This window comes from Gadus morhua, chromosome 15 (genome assembly GCF_902167405.1).
Source record: "Gadus morhua chromosome 15, gadMor3.0, whole genome shotgun sequence".
NCBI lineage: Eukaryota > Metazoa > Chordata > Actinopteri > Gadiformes > Gadidae > Gadus > Gadus morhua.
In genome coordinates, this window is record NC_044062.1 from 751382 (window position 1) to 769090 (window position 17709).

The 17709-nt window shown below is 48.1% G+C and overlaps 1 protein-coding gene across 1 annotated transcript; it reads right to left on the bottom strand.

Annotated features, from left to right (window-relative positions):
- Positions 1-4920: 4920 nt before the first annotated feature.
- LOC115559577 (rho GTPase-activating protein 19-like) lies at positions 4921-16448 on the bottom strand. Its single transcript, XM_030378453.1, is given in 12 exon segments — positions 4921-5138; positions 7264-7362; positions 9837-9932; positions 11341-11517; positions 11519-11548; positions 12757-12822; positions 13525-13611; positions 13911-14137; positions 14722-14931; positions 15408-15488; positions 15815-16068; positions 16369-16448. Coding segments are annotated over 12 exon segments (1419 nt in total). The 5' UTR covers positions 16422-16448; the 3' UTR covers positions 4921-5099.
- Between the last annotated feature and the right edge of the window lie 1261 nt (positions 16449-17709).

Consider the following 17709-nt stretch of genomic DNA (forward strand, 5'->3'; position numbering starts at 1 on the left):
ATGAAATCTGACAAAAGCGAACAATAAACACTGTTATCTTCTTGACTGAGGGGAAAAATAGAAAAATCCTTTTTTTTCTGACGGGTCTCTAAACGTCTGGCTGCAGGTTTAATTCAGTGACTTCCTTTCAGTTGTTTCAAATACAAAAGACTTCTCTCCTCCTCTCGTCGCACGGCGCTCCTTCAAACTCTGCTCCTGTGTTGTGGGAGTTGCTGCGCTGCTCGCTGCTCTCGCTCTGTGCTGCTCCGCTCGCCTGAAGAGAGGGAATAAGGAAGGAGCAGAAAGAACCCAGCCTCGTTCCCTCCCTCCCTCCCTCCCTCCCTCCCTCCCTCATTCACATATACACACACACACACACACACACCAGTCATCCATCAGAGGGATCTACAAATAGCAGAACCCCCCAACCCTCTCGACTCCACCCCTCCCCCACACCTCTCCCTCTTTGCTCAGCCCCCCCCCCCCCCCCCCCCCACTACAGCACCACCCTTAACCTCCCCCCTGCCCACAATCTCTCTCTCTCTCTCTCTCTCTCTCTCATATACACAAACACACACACACACACACACGCACACAAGCACACGCGAGAACACACACACACACACACACTCACCCTCCTAGCCCCTGCTCCAGAACACGGTGTAAAGTGAGGCTGGCCTGGAGGAGGTGGATTCCATTGTCTTCACTCTATTAACAATATAAACCTGAGTGGCTTCATCTCATCCTCTCTGCCCGTTCTCTCTTTATCACCCTCCCTCCCTCCCTCCTCCGAACGCCCCCACCCCCACCACCACCCCCAGTGAGAGACCTAACCATAGCCCTGAGGGAGAATGTGTGTGTGTGTGTGTATGTGTGTGGGTAAGGAGTATCCTTTGAGGAAGAAAGGAATCAACACCTAAGCCCCTAGAGGGGAAAGGCTGGCATAAATGATGAGTGAGTGTGAGTGTAGTTGGACTCAGAGCCCACACAGATAGACACACACACACAGACAGACACAGACACACACACACACAGACACACACACACACAAACACACAGGCTGCATCAGGGAAACTGCTTTGGTTTCACTTTGCCGTTAGAAACTCCACACCAGAATTCAGAAGCGTCCATTTAAAATGTTCTTTAAGACAAGTTGACGCAGAAGAACTGGAATGGCTATCGGATATAGACATCGAGCACACAACACAAACAAGTTTGGCAAAAAAAGTCATAGTCTGGTAGTAGAAAGGTCTAAACCACTGGTTTTCTATACACATATAAAGGTAAAGACAGACAGAGACACAGATAGACAGAGAGACTTCCCATAAAAAGAATCATCCCACTGGTCTTTAACCTTTGCTAATATGAAATTTCACTTTTTCTGTTTGTTCAATGATTGCACTATTGCAGATATCCTGCAGATTGGAAATACATTGTATCTTTAACTTATCTGTTCATAGTATTGAATATTCTAATACTTGCTAAGCATATATATTTGGTATTTAACGTTTTATATTTTGACCTAATTTTTCACCTGCTTTGGCATGCCAATGAAGTTTGGCAATTGTATTATATTGAGAGAGAGTGTGAGAGAGAGCGAGAGAGAAACAGAGCGAGAGCGAGAGCGAGAGAGTGGAGGTGTGTGGGAATGATTTAAGTGGAACAGGATGAATGCCCCTCTGCCCGTCTTAAAACACACACATGTTAATTTGTACATGCAGGTACATGCACGCGCTCCAACACACACACACACACACACACACACACACACACACACACACAGGGAGCCAGTAAAAGTGTCAGAGCAGCATAGATCTTCACTTCCATGAATGACTAATTAAAGGGCAGACGCTGGAGTTTAGCGGTAATGGGAGGAGGAGGAGGAGAGGCCGGTCCCACGTGCACGCTCCTCACAGTGCACGGGGAGAGGAATGCACCCAGAACACAATGCAGGGGAATCTCAGCCATGCCGCTGAGAGGAAGTGAGGGAGGACATGTTGACCGCTTTACCATCAGCCCGCGAGAAGGACGCAGCGGAACGGAGAACATCAGGTCCCGCGGGAAGGGGACGGAACCCAACGCAGGGGGACGGAACCCAACGCAGGGGGACGTCCCACCTTAAAGAATGAACACTATTGTATCGGTGGGGGTCCGGTGGTGGACTGATCACCAAGTAAGCAAGCTCTCTCATTGAGCAAAAAGCTCAACAGGAGTAAGCACTCATCCAAGTTATTTGCTGTATTATGTCTGACGTCATGTTGATAACCAGGGTAGTGTGACTCTGTATCAGCGCTTTACAATGCAAACAAGAAACACAAACCAAGGTTTGTGTTTGCATTTGATGATGGACACACGCTGGTACTCTTTTCACAAAATTTTAACATTTAACTGGCTACAGTGTTTCAGTGTGACACATTAAGAAACCTGCATTGGAAAAAGATAAGTCTCAACAGAAACAACCACGTTAAGATGTAGACAGAGGAAGCATGCATTAATTTGTTTTCACCACACTTCTATAATACGCCAAACACAAAGAGGCTCTGGCACATATTTATTTTGGTTGGCTTCTAAAACAAAACACAGCCATCACCTTAAAGAGTACCAGACGGAATAATCATGAAATACAGCATAGGGGAAGAGACTTTGGACTAGAAGGCTCATTTTAAAATGCCCTTATATTTTCTAGAGGTTTCAGTGTTTACAGCATATAACGCACTGTTGATTACAGTTTGTCAGACAGGCCAATGGAGAGCCCATGTGGGGTAGGAACGCTAAATTAAAACTGCATCGACTCAGAGAACAATTCCCTCTGTCCTGCCATGGAAGCTGTCTGTTGAGTATTTAGGGAACTTGAGCAAGAGCTCGGGCCACAGGAACAGATGTGTACAACATATACTTACAATTCCAAACATGCATTGACATGGATACCATAATGACACAGCGATTGCATTCCTGCAGTTGTGGCAAACTGCCCTGTCAGATTTTTTTGTTTCTCGCCGTCTTTTTTATCCAAGTCATACTTGACCTCAGTTCGTTTTTATTGCTGATAAATCATACACAGAAAGTAAATTGAAATGATAAAAAAAAAACGGGAAATTGTTTTTTCTTACTGCATGTTTTTGTCCCAATTGGCTGCAATAGACCTACTTAAAGTTTCTTAGGAGTTTATGGTCAATAATTTATTTGAAATAAATGAATGTTTTGGCAAAAACAGCTAGTGTAGGACACAGTTGAATTAACAACGGCCTATAAAGAAAATGAAGAATATAGGAAATAAATGTAATGGCTCTCTATAGACCATTGTCTGGAATATATTCATCTTTAGTCATACTACAACGGTATATTTTAATGCGCAATGAGAAAAAAAATGCATAATGCAGACTGTTCTACAAGATAATTATAAGGGGCGTCAATGGCCACAAACAAATACAAGGGTTTTACAGAGAGCAAGGGAGAGGTCAATACAAACATCTGAACCTTTTTCATGGAGATAGATGGCGAGTTGTGTTTAACATGCCCTGAGAACAATAGTTTTAGACAGCCTTAGCGGGAATTTGAGCATTTGTTTATAAACAGTGCCACCTTGTGGTTTAGAAGGAAACTGCCAATGCGGATTAATAACAAGATCACCGCTAAATAATTGTAACCTAGAAGGATAAGGGGTGAGAAATCGGTCAAAATAGGCAATAGATTGTAGACTAAATTCATCTTGATGCTGAAAAAACGTGTGGCTTGGTCCGTTTAGTAAATAAACACATTGGCTTAATGTCTTTTAATGAAAGTGGTTTGCATTGCTTCACATTTGCGCAGCTTTTACACTGCATGATGGCGAACAAGATCATTAGCCATATATTCAGTAACCTCAGCACTGTGTTCGAATTTCACAGAAATGGAAAGGAAATGTGCACTGAAAGAGTAGAACTCAAACAATGGTCAGATTTGAACAACACCAGTTTCCAAATTCAAAGCACATTCGGGTTCAGGTTTTAAGTAAAAAGATATTTACCTCGGATCCCCACGGTAAAACCATGGGCAAGGAAAAATCTAAATAAAAACTCAAATATAAACAAAAAGGTATTTACCAAAAAACAAGATATGAAATGGCACACACAATTCCAGGCCTGTAGAAAAGACAAACTTAACAAACAAAACAATATATATTGTATAACAGCAACGTTAAGACAATGTTTTGGGCTTATCACAGTTTTGTCTTTGGATAAAAAAAAAAGATCCAGTCCCATTTGATACTAGTACAAACCATCCTGTTCCCTCACCTTATTTCACTTGATCCACTACCCCCCACCACCTTTACTATATATTAACCCCATAAAGCTTTCTGAATTTAAACCTCATAAATGTAGCCTAATAAGAAAATATATTAAAAAAAGAAAATGTAAACACTTAAATAAGTAAACGTTAAAAGAAAAAGGCATAGGCTATCTCAACATAAATGTTCTCGTTAAGGCTTAGCTTTTCAGTCTATCAGCAGAATAAAGAAATCTGTAATCTGTTTAACGGCCTGTGTAGATTACACCAAATACTCACAACAGCCAGGCCATATGATCTTATTCTGCATATTTCATTGCACCTGAAGAATATTGTTTTTTACACTTTTGATAACTGAACTTTAAAGAACAAGACCAGAACTTGTGTAGCGTAAAAGCCTCTGGGAGTCTCCTTCAGCCGCTGAGAGACAGCAGCAGGGCTCGAGGAACAGCCGACCGGCTGACGCGCACTAGCTTCATTAACTCTGCATGAAGACAGAGGAAAAGACACACCACGCACCCACGTGGCAACATCCCCACAGTCGCACACACACCCCCACAGCCCCACTGTCGCACACACACACACACACACACCCCCACAGCCCCACTGTCGCACACACACACACACACACACCCCCACAGCCCCACTGTCGCACACACACACACACACACACACACACAGCCCCACTGTCGCATACACACACACACAGGCCCACACAAACACACACAGGCCCACACAAATACACACACACACACACACCGGCCCACTGTCGCACACACACACACACACACACACACAGGCCCAATGTTGCACACACAAAGGCCCACTGTCGCACACACGTCGCACACACACACTCACACCGAGGTCTCCTTCGCTGGCCCCGCGCAGGTCTTCTGAAGAGAGGGAGAGAGAGACACATTAACGTCGGCACTCTGGTGCGGAGGCCATCTTCTGACGGATGAATCCCCGCACTGAGCTCGACCAGGGAGTCTGGGAAATATTGGTCATGGCCCAAGTAGCTGCTGAAGTGGCCAAAGGGAATCTTTCATTCATTTATGCCAGTGTGATGGAAGCCATCTTGCTGACGTCATTTCAGACCTGGCTAGCACTGTACTGTACAAACATGTAGCACAGAAGAGAGCTGTAGAGTAGGAGACAAAACAACAGGAAAGAGGAGTCGGATAAAAAGAAAGTAACATCATGGATGGCTAGCAGAGAGCTCCACACTAATGGACTCGGTTGCTAGTGCGATTAATGGTCTGTTATTCAGAAATAGGTTTCTGACTAATGAAAGGAACTATTAATGCACATGTGTGAATTGCGTACAGTCCAGCCTAGCCAACAATGCACAGCTGGAACCATGAGCGCCTCAGGGTTCTATAGACGCAACGCGTCAGCATCAGCTGACCACTGAGCTACCCTACAGACACAGTACATTCAAAAAGAATAAGACCTTTCAAAGGCGTTGATTGAATACAGATATATCTTGGTGGGAGCTAGTGTCATGCTGAATCCATTAAGCCTGACACATTAGCTGTGTTCGGACCTGTCACGGATAGAGTGCACTACACAGGGGGCTCGCCATTTTGTACTGGTGTTCGAATTTTCAGCGGTTAATTTCATGCACTTTATAGTGCACTTAAAATACCCCAAATTTGAGTGCACATACGATGTCCCCTACATGTTACTCCCGTATACCACAATGCAATGCGGCCGTGTTTTTCCGGAGGAGAAGAAGATGAATAACCGCAAAAACGAGTCTCAGAAATGTTCAGCGTAGTGTCCGAATTCTCGTTTGTTCGTTCCCTGTATAGTGCACTATATCATGAACACTATGTAGGGAATAGTGAGCGAGTGAATAGGGAACGATTTCGAACAGTTATGTTTCTGTTCCCAAGTGAATCTGGAGGGGAGGGCTAATGCAGCCAATGATGGGAAGCTTGGAGTGTGTACCCTGGCTGCCTGGCCTGGCCGAGGACAAGAGGGGACTGACTCACAGACACATCTATTTTTAGAATGCAACGCATCTGCAGCAGGAATAGGCCTGATGATGAACGGCAATATTACCAACCAAACATGTAATGCTTATTCTCCATCAAAACAGTCAGAGTTATCAGAGTATTCATTATTTATTTTTGCAAACGTTCAAAACACATTTTCCTTACAAAAATATATATGCGTCTCACAATTTAAATCACGTTGAACCAAGGCCTGTAACGGTTTAAAAAAACAAAAACGAAACAAGTAGCCTAACCATGGCAAATAATTTAAAGGTGCAAATAAAACGGCAGCAAATGGACTATGGAAATACTCAGCGTTGCGATCTTCTCTACACGGCCGGGATTACAGCTGCGTCTTGCAGCGGTGAAAATAGCCGACACACTTAGTTGCTGCGGGTCTGCTTTCCCGGACTCACCGTTGTGTTTCAGGAGCATATGTTGCCGCATAGTACTTGTAGTACTCTGGTAGCTCGATTTCGCTCGGCATATTTTACATTTCACCTCATGATCTCCTATTTCTTTAAAGTATTTCAATTCTTTGCTGCGCTTTGCTTTAACCGCCATCTCTTAAATTTTTGAATTCTGGCGTGCCTGCACACGGAAATTTGATACATTTCATTTGCTTTGTGCCCACGGCATGCGTTAGTGGCGCCGCACAGAAAATTGATACATTTGCTTCAGAAAACTTTGTTTGTGTGTGTGTATATGCAAACTCGAGTTTGCCTGTCCACCAGCCGAGTTCATTTGTAACGAGGAGTACTCGAGTAATCGATTCCTCACGCCCATCCCTACTGAATACCCATCTACCGCATGGGGGGCAGGACAGGGGTAGGTCGTTTGAGGCTCCGTTGAAAGGTACAGGGTTCAATCCCCGATGTCTGCATCCCATAGTGAGGTTCCTACCCTCCGGCTTGCCCCTTACTGACTGGTATCTAGGATTCACTGAGCGTAAGCGGCTTCGGGTCACAGCGTTGGCTGCGTTCCTGAAGTGGTGAGGGTAGTCAACGGTAATACTCACTCCTGTAGAGATGGCGTTCTCCTTCCCATGGCTGTCTGCAGGCAACCCCGGCCGTCCGTTGGTCTTGTCGGCTGACGCCTGGTTACCCAACACCCTCCTCTGTGTGTTCAATAGACACAAACATGGGGACGACACTGTTTGAACACCTGGGCTGGTGGAATGCAGCTCTGGGGTCATGACTCCAATAGACAATTGATGGTGCCAAGAATGAAGGCGTTTGGAAGGAGAAGCTTACCCTGGAACCCATCTATTTATTTAGTTACCGAAAAAGTTTAGATACTGTCGGCACCGTCTCCTAGGGTTTGGCCAAAGAAATGACGTTTGATTATTCCTTTGGAGTAAAAAAAAAAGAAAACACAGACCAATCTCTCTCCCTCTCTCTGAGAACGCGCTGTCCCTTGCAGCATGGACGGATAAATGATTTCTTAATGGGGTCGAGGAAGACACCTCACCCTAACCGCCCACGAGGAGCAGGCTATTGCTATGCATAGTGGACCCCGCCCTCGCAGTGTGAATGTGGGTATAAATGGTTGTACGTTGCTTTGGATAAAAGCGTCTGCTAAATGCCCTGAATGTCATTCATGTTATTCTAACTAGGGATCGACCGATATATCGGTCGATCCCTAGTTAGAATAACATGAATGACATATCGGTATCGGCCGATACGCGGCCGATTTTCGCCCAATTTTTTTTTTTTTACTTGTTCTACCTCACCTGTTTTTACTATTTGTTAAATAGTTTTTTATATTGAAGTTCAATAAGTGTTCCTTTTTTTTAATTGAGACTTGTAACATTTGTTATCAGTGTAATTTTTTATGATTGAGGGAGCAAAAAAAAAAAAAAAAAAAAAGTAGTATCGGCTCTAAATATCGGTATCGGCGTATCGGCTAAGGCTGATGAAAAAATATCGGTATCGTATCGGCCCTAAAAAATCTGTATCGGTCGATCCCTAATTCTAACACAGCTTTTAATTTTTTTTCAGATTCCATTAGTCTCATTTTGAATATCCGTTGGCAGCCCTATCACAGGGTGCCCCCCAGTAAGCGGGACTGACTAGGTGTGAGTAATTGAGTGAAATAATTAATGACAACAAAGCTAGATAATCTCCACCCTCATAATTCAACGAGGAGTGCATGTTGAGCCTCCCTTAGCTTCGCCTGCATCACGCCATTTCCCGTTGATAACATACGTATGTATGTTATCTCCTCCACTCAGGGGTCCATATTCCTCCTCTTCGACCGAATAGACCCTCTGGGGGGGCGCTTAAGGGAGGAGGCGTGGCCTATCATCACACCAGGCCACACGGTCGCCCAATCGAGGGACTCACGCTGCAGTCCGCCGCAGTCACGCCGTGTTCACACCCCCTCTGTCCGTCGACGGACCTCATTGACTTTGCATAAGGCGCTCGCGCAATGCATTGTGGGTCCGTCTGTTCTGTCGGCTCTGTGGCCCGAGTCAAAAAGTTTAGAAAAAACTTTTCAGGCACTTTTTGAGGCCGAGGGGCTCAGAGACCGGGGGACCGACCCACTGGAGGGTAACGGGCTGAGGCCGAGGGGTTCAGAGACCGGGGGTCCGACCCGCTGGAGGGTAACGGGCTGAGGCCGAGGGGTTCAGAGACCGGGGGTCCGACCCGCTGGAGGGTAACGGGCTGAGGCCGAGGGGTTCAGAGACCGGGGGACCGACCCAATGGAGGGTAACGGGCTGAGGCCGAGGGGCTCAGAGACCGGGGGACCGACCCACTGGAGGGTAACAGGCTGAGGCCGAGGGGTTCAGAGACCGGGGGTCCGACCCGCTGGAGGGTAACGGGCTGAGGCCGAGGGGCTCAGAGACCGGGGGACCGACCCACTGGAGTGGAACGGGCCGAGGCCGAGGGGCTCAGAGACCGGGGGTCCGACCCGCTGGAGGGTAACGGGCCGAGGGGTTCAGAGACCGGGGGTCCGACCCGCTGGAGGGTAACGGGCTGAGGCCGAGGGGTTCAGAGACCGGGGGTCCGACCCGCTGGAGTGGAACGGGCCGAGGGGTTCAGAGACCGGGGGACAGGTTAGGGTTAGGGTTAGCCCTAACCCTAACCCTAACCCACTGGAGGGTAACGGGCTGAGGCCGAGGGGCTCAGAGACCGGGGGACCGACCCACTGGAGGGTAACGGGCTGAGGCCGAGGGGCTCAGAGACCGGGGGTCCGACCCACTGGAGGGTAACGGGCTGAGGCCGAGGGGCTCAGAGACCGGGGGACCGACCCACTGGAGGGTAACGGGCTGAGGCCGAGGGGCTCAGAGACCGGGGGACCGACCCACTGGAGGGTAACGGGCTGAGGCCGAGGGGCTCAGAGACCGGGGGACAGACCCACTGGAGTGGAACGGGCCGAGGGGTTCAGAGACCGGGGGACAGGTTAGGGTTAGGGTTAGGGTTAGGGTTAGGGTTAGCCCTAACCCTAACCCTAACCCACTGGAGGGTAACGGCTGAGGCCGAGGGGCTCAGAGACCGGGGGACCGACCCGCTGGAGGGTAACGGGCTGAGGCCGTGCGTGCGGGCGTGCGTGCGTGCGTGCGTGCGGGCGTGCGTCTCCTGCCTGTACCTTGATGATGCCTCCGAAGGAGCGTGAGCGCCGGTGCTTCCTGTTGAAGGGACTCTGGGGGTCCGGCGCGGGGGTCCCCGGCTTCTGCTTCTCCAGCTGGAGGGGAGACAAGCGAAGCGTTACACGCCCAGACCCGGAGGGAGGGGCTTCGGCCCCCCGGCCCCCCTGCAGGGCCCAGCCCCGGAGGGAGGGGCTTCGGCCCCCCGGCCCCCCTGCAGGGCCCAGACCCGGAGGGAGGGGCTTCGGCCCCCCGGCCCCCCTGCAGGGCCCAGACCCGGAGGGAGGGGCTTCGGCCCCCCGGCCCCCCTGCAGGGCCCAGACCCGGAGGGAGGGGCTTCGGTCTCTGGTCCATATGGACGGCCCCCCGGCCCCCCGGCCCCCCTGCAGGGCCCGGCCCGGTCCGGTCCATTATAGTCAGTATTGAATCACGATTATTCAAACGATTACTTTGTGAGTTTGCAACATGATGTATTTATTCAGCGCGTCTCTCTCCAGAACTCTTTGGAACTGAGAACTCTGAACATTTGCCTTAAAGAAAATACACACAATGGTCAAAACGAAAATGTCCAGATCTAAAATAATGTACCGATATGTATCCAGCAGTACCCTCATCCTGTTACATTTAATTAAAATAAAAATAAAAAACGAAAATTTGATCATATTAGTTTTGTGATCGTTTGACGCTAAAATCGAATTTGCGATCAAAATTGTATTAACGGCCCAGCCCCAACACACACACACACACACACACACACACACACACACACACACACACACACACACACACACACACACACACACACACACACACACACACACACACACACACACACACACACACACACACACACACACACTAGGGCTGGGGTAAACGATTATTTATTAAACGATTAATCGGGCGATTATTTCATAGATTAGTCGACTAATCTAATGACTAATTGGATGAATTCTTAATAATATACTTTATTTAACAACAGTTTTGCACAGCAAAAAACCTTCTGCTTTACACGAAATAAAATAAATACAATTGTTTCACTGTTATACAAAATGAAAGGCCAGCCCATTTACTCTTTCACAGTACCAACATAACTCTTGTTCAAAAAATTCAAAAGTTGTAGTGCAAAAAAAACACTGTGCACAGTAGACATTCCTGAGTGTTTAACACAATATAAAATTCCTGTTTTCAGTGTAACAGTAACATAAATCTCTCATGCACAAAAGATCAAAAAAATGCAGTGCAAAAACCAACACTGTGCAGTGCCCAGTACAGACATTCCTGAGTGTTTAAGGGTGCACTCACACTAGGCCATCTGGCCGTGGCCGTTTTCACACCTCACCGTGCTCAAATCTGCCAGTGTGAGTGTGGCCAGTCTGGCCAGTCTGGCCAGGCCGGGCCAATTTGGCCACTTGGGAGAGGTGTGCTGCTACGGCACGGGCCGCCAACCTGTTGACGCGTCGACTTCATCGACGCGTCGCTACAGCTCTAACACACACACACACACACCTGTCTGACGAGCCTCTTCTTCTTGGCGGAGGCCGGCAGGCTGCAGATCTGCTGGTGCAGCTCCCTGAGGGCGTGCTCCGTGTGGGGGGTCCCCCCCGCCGGAGAGCCGGCCCCTGGGGGCCCCCCGCCCCGGGCCGACAGGGGGGCCGGGGGAGGGGGGGGGCGTGTTGAAGCAGACCTCCCCAGAGCTGCAGAGAGACAGGTCGTCCTGCCGCCGCGAGACCGGGGAGGGAGAGAGGGAGGGAGGGTGAGACAGGGAGGCCTTGGAGGGTGAGACACTGGGGGGGGTTGGAGGGTGAGACACTGGGGGAGGGTTGGAGGGTGAGACACTGGGGGGGGGTCTGAGGGTGAGACAGTGGGGGGGGGTTGGAGGGTGAGACACTGGGGGGGGGTCTGAGGGTGAGACAGTGGGGGGGGGGTTGGAGGGTGAGACACTGGGGGGGGGTCTGAGGGTGAGACAGTGGGGGGCGAGGCAGTGGGGGGCGTTGGGGGTGAGACAGTGGGGGGCGTTGGGGGGTGAGACAGTGGGGGGCGTTGGGGGGTGAGACAGTGGGGGGCGTTGGGGGTGAGACAGTGGGGGGCGTTGGGGGTGAGACAGTGAGCCAGCGATGCCCCGCCCCCCTGAGGACGTCCTGGTCTGGGTGCGTCCTGGTCTGGGTGCGCCCTGGTCTGGGTGCGCCCTGGTCTGGGTGCGCCCTGGTCTGGGTGCGTCCTGGTCTGGGTGCGCCCTGGTCTGGGTGCGCCCTGGTCTGGGTGCGTCCTGGTCTGGGTGCGCCCTGGTCTGGGTGCGCCCTGGTCTGGGTGCGCCCTGGTCTGGGTGCGCCCTGGTCTGGGTGCGCCCACGCTGCGGTGCTCCCAGACCAGCCCCGGCGCACTGAGGCTCTCCAAGGAGAGGTCCGACCCGAGCTCAGGGGGGGGGTTAATTAAACATGTAAAGAAGACCCTGGGTGCGCCTAAGGTAAGTAGAAATCTACGGAGCAATCACAAGCGGTTTAATCCGCAACAGACAGAAAACGATGTTAGAGATTAGATTAGAGATTAAAATAAATGTGCATTGTCCTCTTTTCTCAGAGGACAATGTGTTTCTGCTTTACTTCCAACCAGAAGCGCCAGGGCGATAAGAGAGCCAGAGTGTCATTTATATTATTATTATTATATTTCATTTGATGGGCAGCCATATTTGGAACTCAATTAGGCCAGACTGACCTTCATTATGAAACAGTATAAGGACTCGCAGGCTAATGGTGCCACTACGTCTCTAACATTGTAGTAGTGCAGTCGTAACATAGATGTATACAAATAATGAGTGGGACCTGGAGAAATGAATGAATGAATGAATGATGTTGAATTCACTTCAAATGGAGGATGGCTACTTAGTGGAAAGGGAAATGGGCTTCACGTTGCAGGCTCACTGACCTTTGACTGAAGGGTGTTCGAGCCGGTGAAATATGCTCGGGCGTATTCCTTCACATAAGCAGGAGCCTGTAATTTACACAAGAACAACAAAAATCACACTTAAGGCATGAGAGTGAATTGGTGTCAAATCAGTTCTGCTTCAGGAGAGCGCTGCACTCTGGCTTTTGAAGGCTCCAGTCTGATGGCCTTTTGTATTGAACCACTCCTGTGAATTGGGTCAACACTGACTGTTATTTAACTGTGGTGAGAATATTCTCCATGTTGGGGTCGTTTGATGGTAGTTTGACAACCAATCAAATAGCCACTGTTTTAAAGTTGGGCCAACTGGGAACGTTTAAAATGTAAATTATACCCCATCCACATGTAACCATGGAAACAAGACCACTTGGCATTCAGCTATTTTAGTCAGGGGGCTTAGGAACATAATGAGAATATTTTAAACCCAACGCAGGTAATATAAATCTATTTGTTCAAAAGATTTCCCTTCCCTGTACGTGCACCAACAGGGTCAATATTTGATGTGAACCACCACAATACAAATCACAAATCCGGCTAAACAAGGTTGAAAATATTATACTGGGATTTATGATCCAACTAGTCGCAAATGGCCACTCAAATAATAGGAAATCATGTGAAGCGTTAATACAGTCAAATCTTGTTTTAAAATATTTTAGATAATAATTGAAAGGCATAAGTCGTGCCATTAAATTATTATTGTCAACATGACATGGTAAGAAAACAAATGAAGGAACGATTCTGAGTACTCACCCTGAACAGTTTCTGGGAGTGCTTGATAAGAAACGCTATGCCGTTATTGAGATTCTTGATGTTATTCTGCAGATCGTTGGCCGTCACCTGTAACAAATGACAAGAACAGTACTATAATAATAATGAGCACAATCCATTTCTGGAAAATTATTGCATATTTATAGTTGGAAATAACACTGAAAAAGTGTTTCAAAAAGGGGGAGCGACATGTAAAGAAATAAAGAAATAATGGAAGGGTGCTGCTTTGTGTTTTCTTAAACAAGTTTTCCTTAACATGGTCCGATAAGTTGTTTTATAAAAGCATCACCTTTCAGACAACCCATGACCGTTAGCCATATCTTTAGACTACAGACATATCGAGACCAAAGAACCCGCAGGCGCCCTACGTTCTTGGGCCAGATGATGTGCGGGGCGAACATGGTGGCCAGGTTGATGGCGGACATCTTGTTGGCGTGCTGGTTGCGGGCGGTGTGGTACAGCAGGTCCAGCAGCAGCTTCAGCAGGCTGCGGTTGGCCGGCGGCAGCAGCATGAAGAGCAGCTGGAAGGCCTCGATCTGACGCTCCTTGTCGGGAACATCCGTCTTGTTCCCTTGCTCGTCAAACAGAGTGCGTTCTGGGAAAAGAGACCCACGAAAACAAGGACTTAAATCCGGGGTTACCACTCTTTGGTAATGATACGTTTCAAGCACTTTTCAAGGACCAGTTCAGGTTTTTCCAGGCCCAAAATAAGGCTTAGGCGGCAGGAGTGGAGGAGAAGCGCGCGCGGAGGGACTTAGTCTCAGCTCCCAGAAACTGGGAGGGAACTAAATGAATGGCCTTATTATATACATGTATACACCCAGGAAATACTAACTATTTATTATTGTAAACTCTGATCTGCTCTGGCTTGGTGGTCAGAAGACGCCGTGGCAACCCTGTAAATCAATCTTTTAGCTTTCTACCACATATTAACTGCCCAAACCTCTGCCCAACTACTTACTTCTTTTCAATGCATTCCTATGCAATGAAAATGTACCGAATCCTCCAAACCCTCATCTTGTTAATAACTCCATACAAATATGTTGCCGTTGAAGGTCAAAATCGGAGAAGAATATAGAACTTAATTGACATGATATTGGTTGGCTGACAATCCTGTGAGTTCAAAGTGTGCTTTTCAATCCTAATCCACTGAACGTGGTTGACTATGTGTGAGCATACCAGCGATCTTCAGGTGGGCGTGATAGTGGCGATGCGTCAGCAGGGGCTCCGGCAGCTCTCCCAGGAAGGTTTTGAGCAGGGTGGCTGCGTCGTTGGGGTGGAAGTCCCCGGTCTCCAGGTCTATTTCTGCTCCAGAGTTCAACATCTCCCTGAGGGCCGCCTGTCTCAGGCTGTGGCCCGGGACCCGGAACAACCCCTCCACGTGGAGGTCTGGAGGGAGGGGGCCCGACAGAGGGTTAGAGAACCGGGGAGAACCGTGACGGCAACACACACACACACACACACACACACACACACACACACACACACACACACACACACACACACACACACACACACACACACACACACACACACACACACACACACACACACACACACACACAGCGAATGAAAGAGGCCCGGCAGAAGTGCTTTCTCGTAAATATTTAACTGTAAGGATGTGCTCAGCTTCTATTTTCAGCAGAGTACGTCAGCGGCTTCTGAAAAAACGCTGTGTGCTCAAACTTTGACTCAGCATTACAAGTTACTACAGAGAGGAAGACGTCATTCTTTGACTTTGTAGTACAAACTCCAACCGCATAATATAGTCCGAATTTGACATTTAAAAATAAAATATTGATGAGATGACCGACCGGCCTTTCAGTATCTTACAAATGTTTTAAAACCCTAATATCAGTACTTACTTTTGCTCAGATATTCAATGAGCTGATAGATCTGAGATATCCCCTCTTCAGTCAGAGGAGCACCAAAAACCAGTCCTTTATCTGAAAGACAGCACATTCCGAATAACTGCATTGGAATTGCTATGGTCTTCCTTCACCCTTTAGCTGGAATTTGACATTATTAGAGCGGGCTCTGAAGTAGGAACTGTTTCAATAGCTTTACATCAGGGAGGAGGATTCAGTAATGAATGATAAGCCTATGTCAAAGACTCGTTAGGCTTCCAATACATTCTTCAATACTTCTTTCCAAAATAGTTTGACCAGTGTCATTAAACATGTCGATGACAAACAATTAACCATTTAGTGTAGCCCAAATATGCTGTTTGGTAATACGTATCAGGCAGGGGTTATTAATTCAAGGTTTCTACCTTTTCGCTTGAGGAAATTGAAGGAGCGTAGGAACCCGTTGTGGGAGGGCAGCCTCGGCTCAGTGTCTCCTGTGAGCTGGGCGAACTCATCGCCGGGCAGGTCGATGAGACGAGTGATATTACTGAGAACTATGTCCGCAAAGGCCTGCGGTCTGTCGTGTCTCAACCTCTCCACGAAGAAGTCCGGATTGAAGATAACGGGCTTGCCGGAGCCCGACGCCTCCTGACTGATCACAACACTGCACACCGTACCCCTGTTGGTTTTAACAAGGGTAAGATCAGGAGAGTTTAACGGGGAACGGAAACAGACCCGACTGTAGAAACTAGCCCTGCAGCCAAACCTAAACTGTGGCCGGATCGACCATGTACTCCATTACCAACAAGCTATTTGAGTTAGCCAAGTTAGCGTACCCGTCAAACTGTCCGCAGCTCAAATTGAGCTAGGATAATCCTTTATCTAATAATGCTGGGCGAAATAACCAAATATTTAGTTCAAGTGGTGCAGTTGACTTTTAAACGCGTATGATCGACATAATCGGGACACAATCTCTTACCTTCTGTCGTGTTTGCTATTGTTTATGTTGTGGGTATAGTTTTTGGCTGCCATCTTCGATTCGAATCTTCCGCTGTTTTGCGCTGGCCACGCCCCTACTTTACTATTGGCTAAAGCGTTCACGTAAAACACGGAGTGGAACCGTTTAATCCATGTGGCTTTAAAACGAACAGACTGCTAGACTGCTTGGTTTGTCAGAGGTCACCTAACTGGGGCGTCCATCTTCTGCTGAAATAGTTTACCAAAGACAATAGGGCCACAATTTCAATTTATTTGCCCTATTTAGGGCCACACATTTATTTACAACACAAAAATGTACTCAACATTAAATATTAATTTGGTGGGTTAGGTTAGGCTATACATGATGACACAGTAATCTTGGTGGCATTGAAATAGTTAGTGTCATTATCTGTAGTTTCATTCTATTTCATTCGTACTGTTTGTGACTGGTTTGAGGTGTTGTTTGTCCTTTTTTTAAATGGATTATTAAATGGAAAACATCTAAATGTGAAAATACAGAGAAAATGGTCAAATGTTTTCACAAAACATAAAACAAAAACATATGTTTTGTATATGTTTGTTTTAAAAATGTAGACTTTGGATGTCTGGTTGAGATACAAAATAGCTTTTTACCACTCAAATGCTCATATCACAAAAACACATAAAACATTGATTTTATTTAATACATACATCAATCTTCTACCTTGACATCGAAAAATTTGCCAACTTACGTCTTAAATGGTCAATTATGAACTTAAAGGCAACATTATCTCAATACCTGTAAAACGATGCTATCACATCACTGGCACAGACGCAGAGGGGCCTGGGAGGAGAGGGGAGGCAACCAGGCCTTCAGCAGCAACAAACTACAACATCAGCTAGGGGGGGGGGGGGGGGCAACCAGCCAGGCCTTCAGCAGCAACAAACTACAACATCAGCTAGGGGGGGGGGGCAACCAACCAGGCCTTCAGCAGCAACAAACTACAACATCAGCTAGGGGGGGGGGGGGGGGGGGCAACCAACCAGGCCTTCAGCAGCAACAAACTACAACACCAGCTAGGGGGGGGGGGGGGGAGGCAACCAGCCAGGCCTTCAGCAGCAACAAACTACAACACCAGCTAGGGGGGGGGGGGGGAGGCAACCAGCCAGGCCTTCAGCAGCAAACTACAACACCAGGAGGGGGGGGGGGCAACCAGCCAGGCCTTCAGCAGCAAACTACAACACCAGCTAGGGGGGGGGGAGGCAACCAACCAGGCCTTCAGCAGCAAACTACAACACCAGGAGGGGGGGGGGGGCAACCAGCCAGGCCTTCAGCAGCAAACTACAACACCAGGACGGGGGG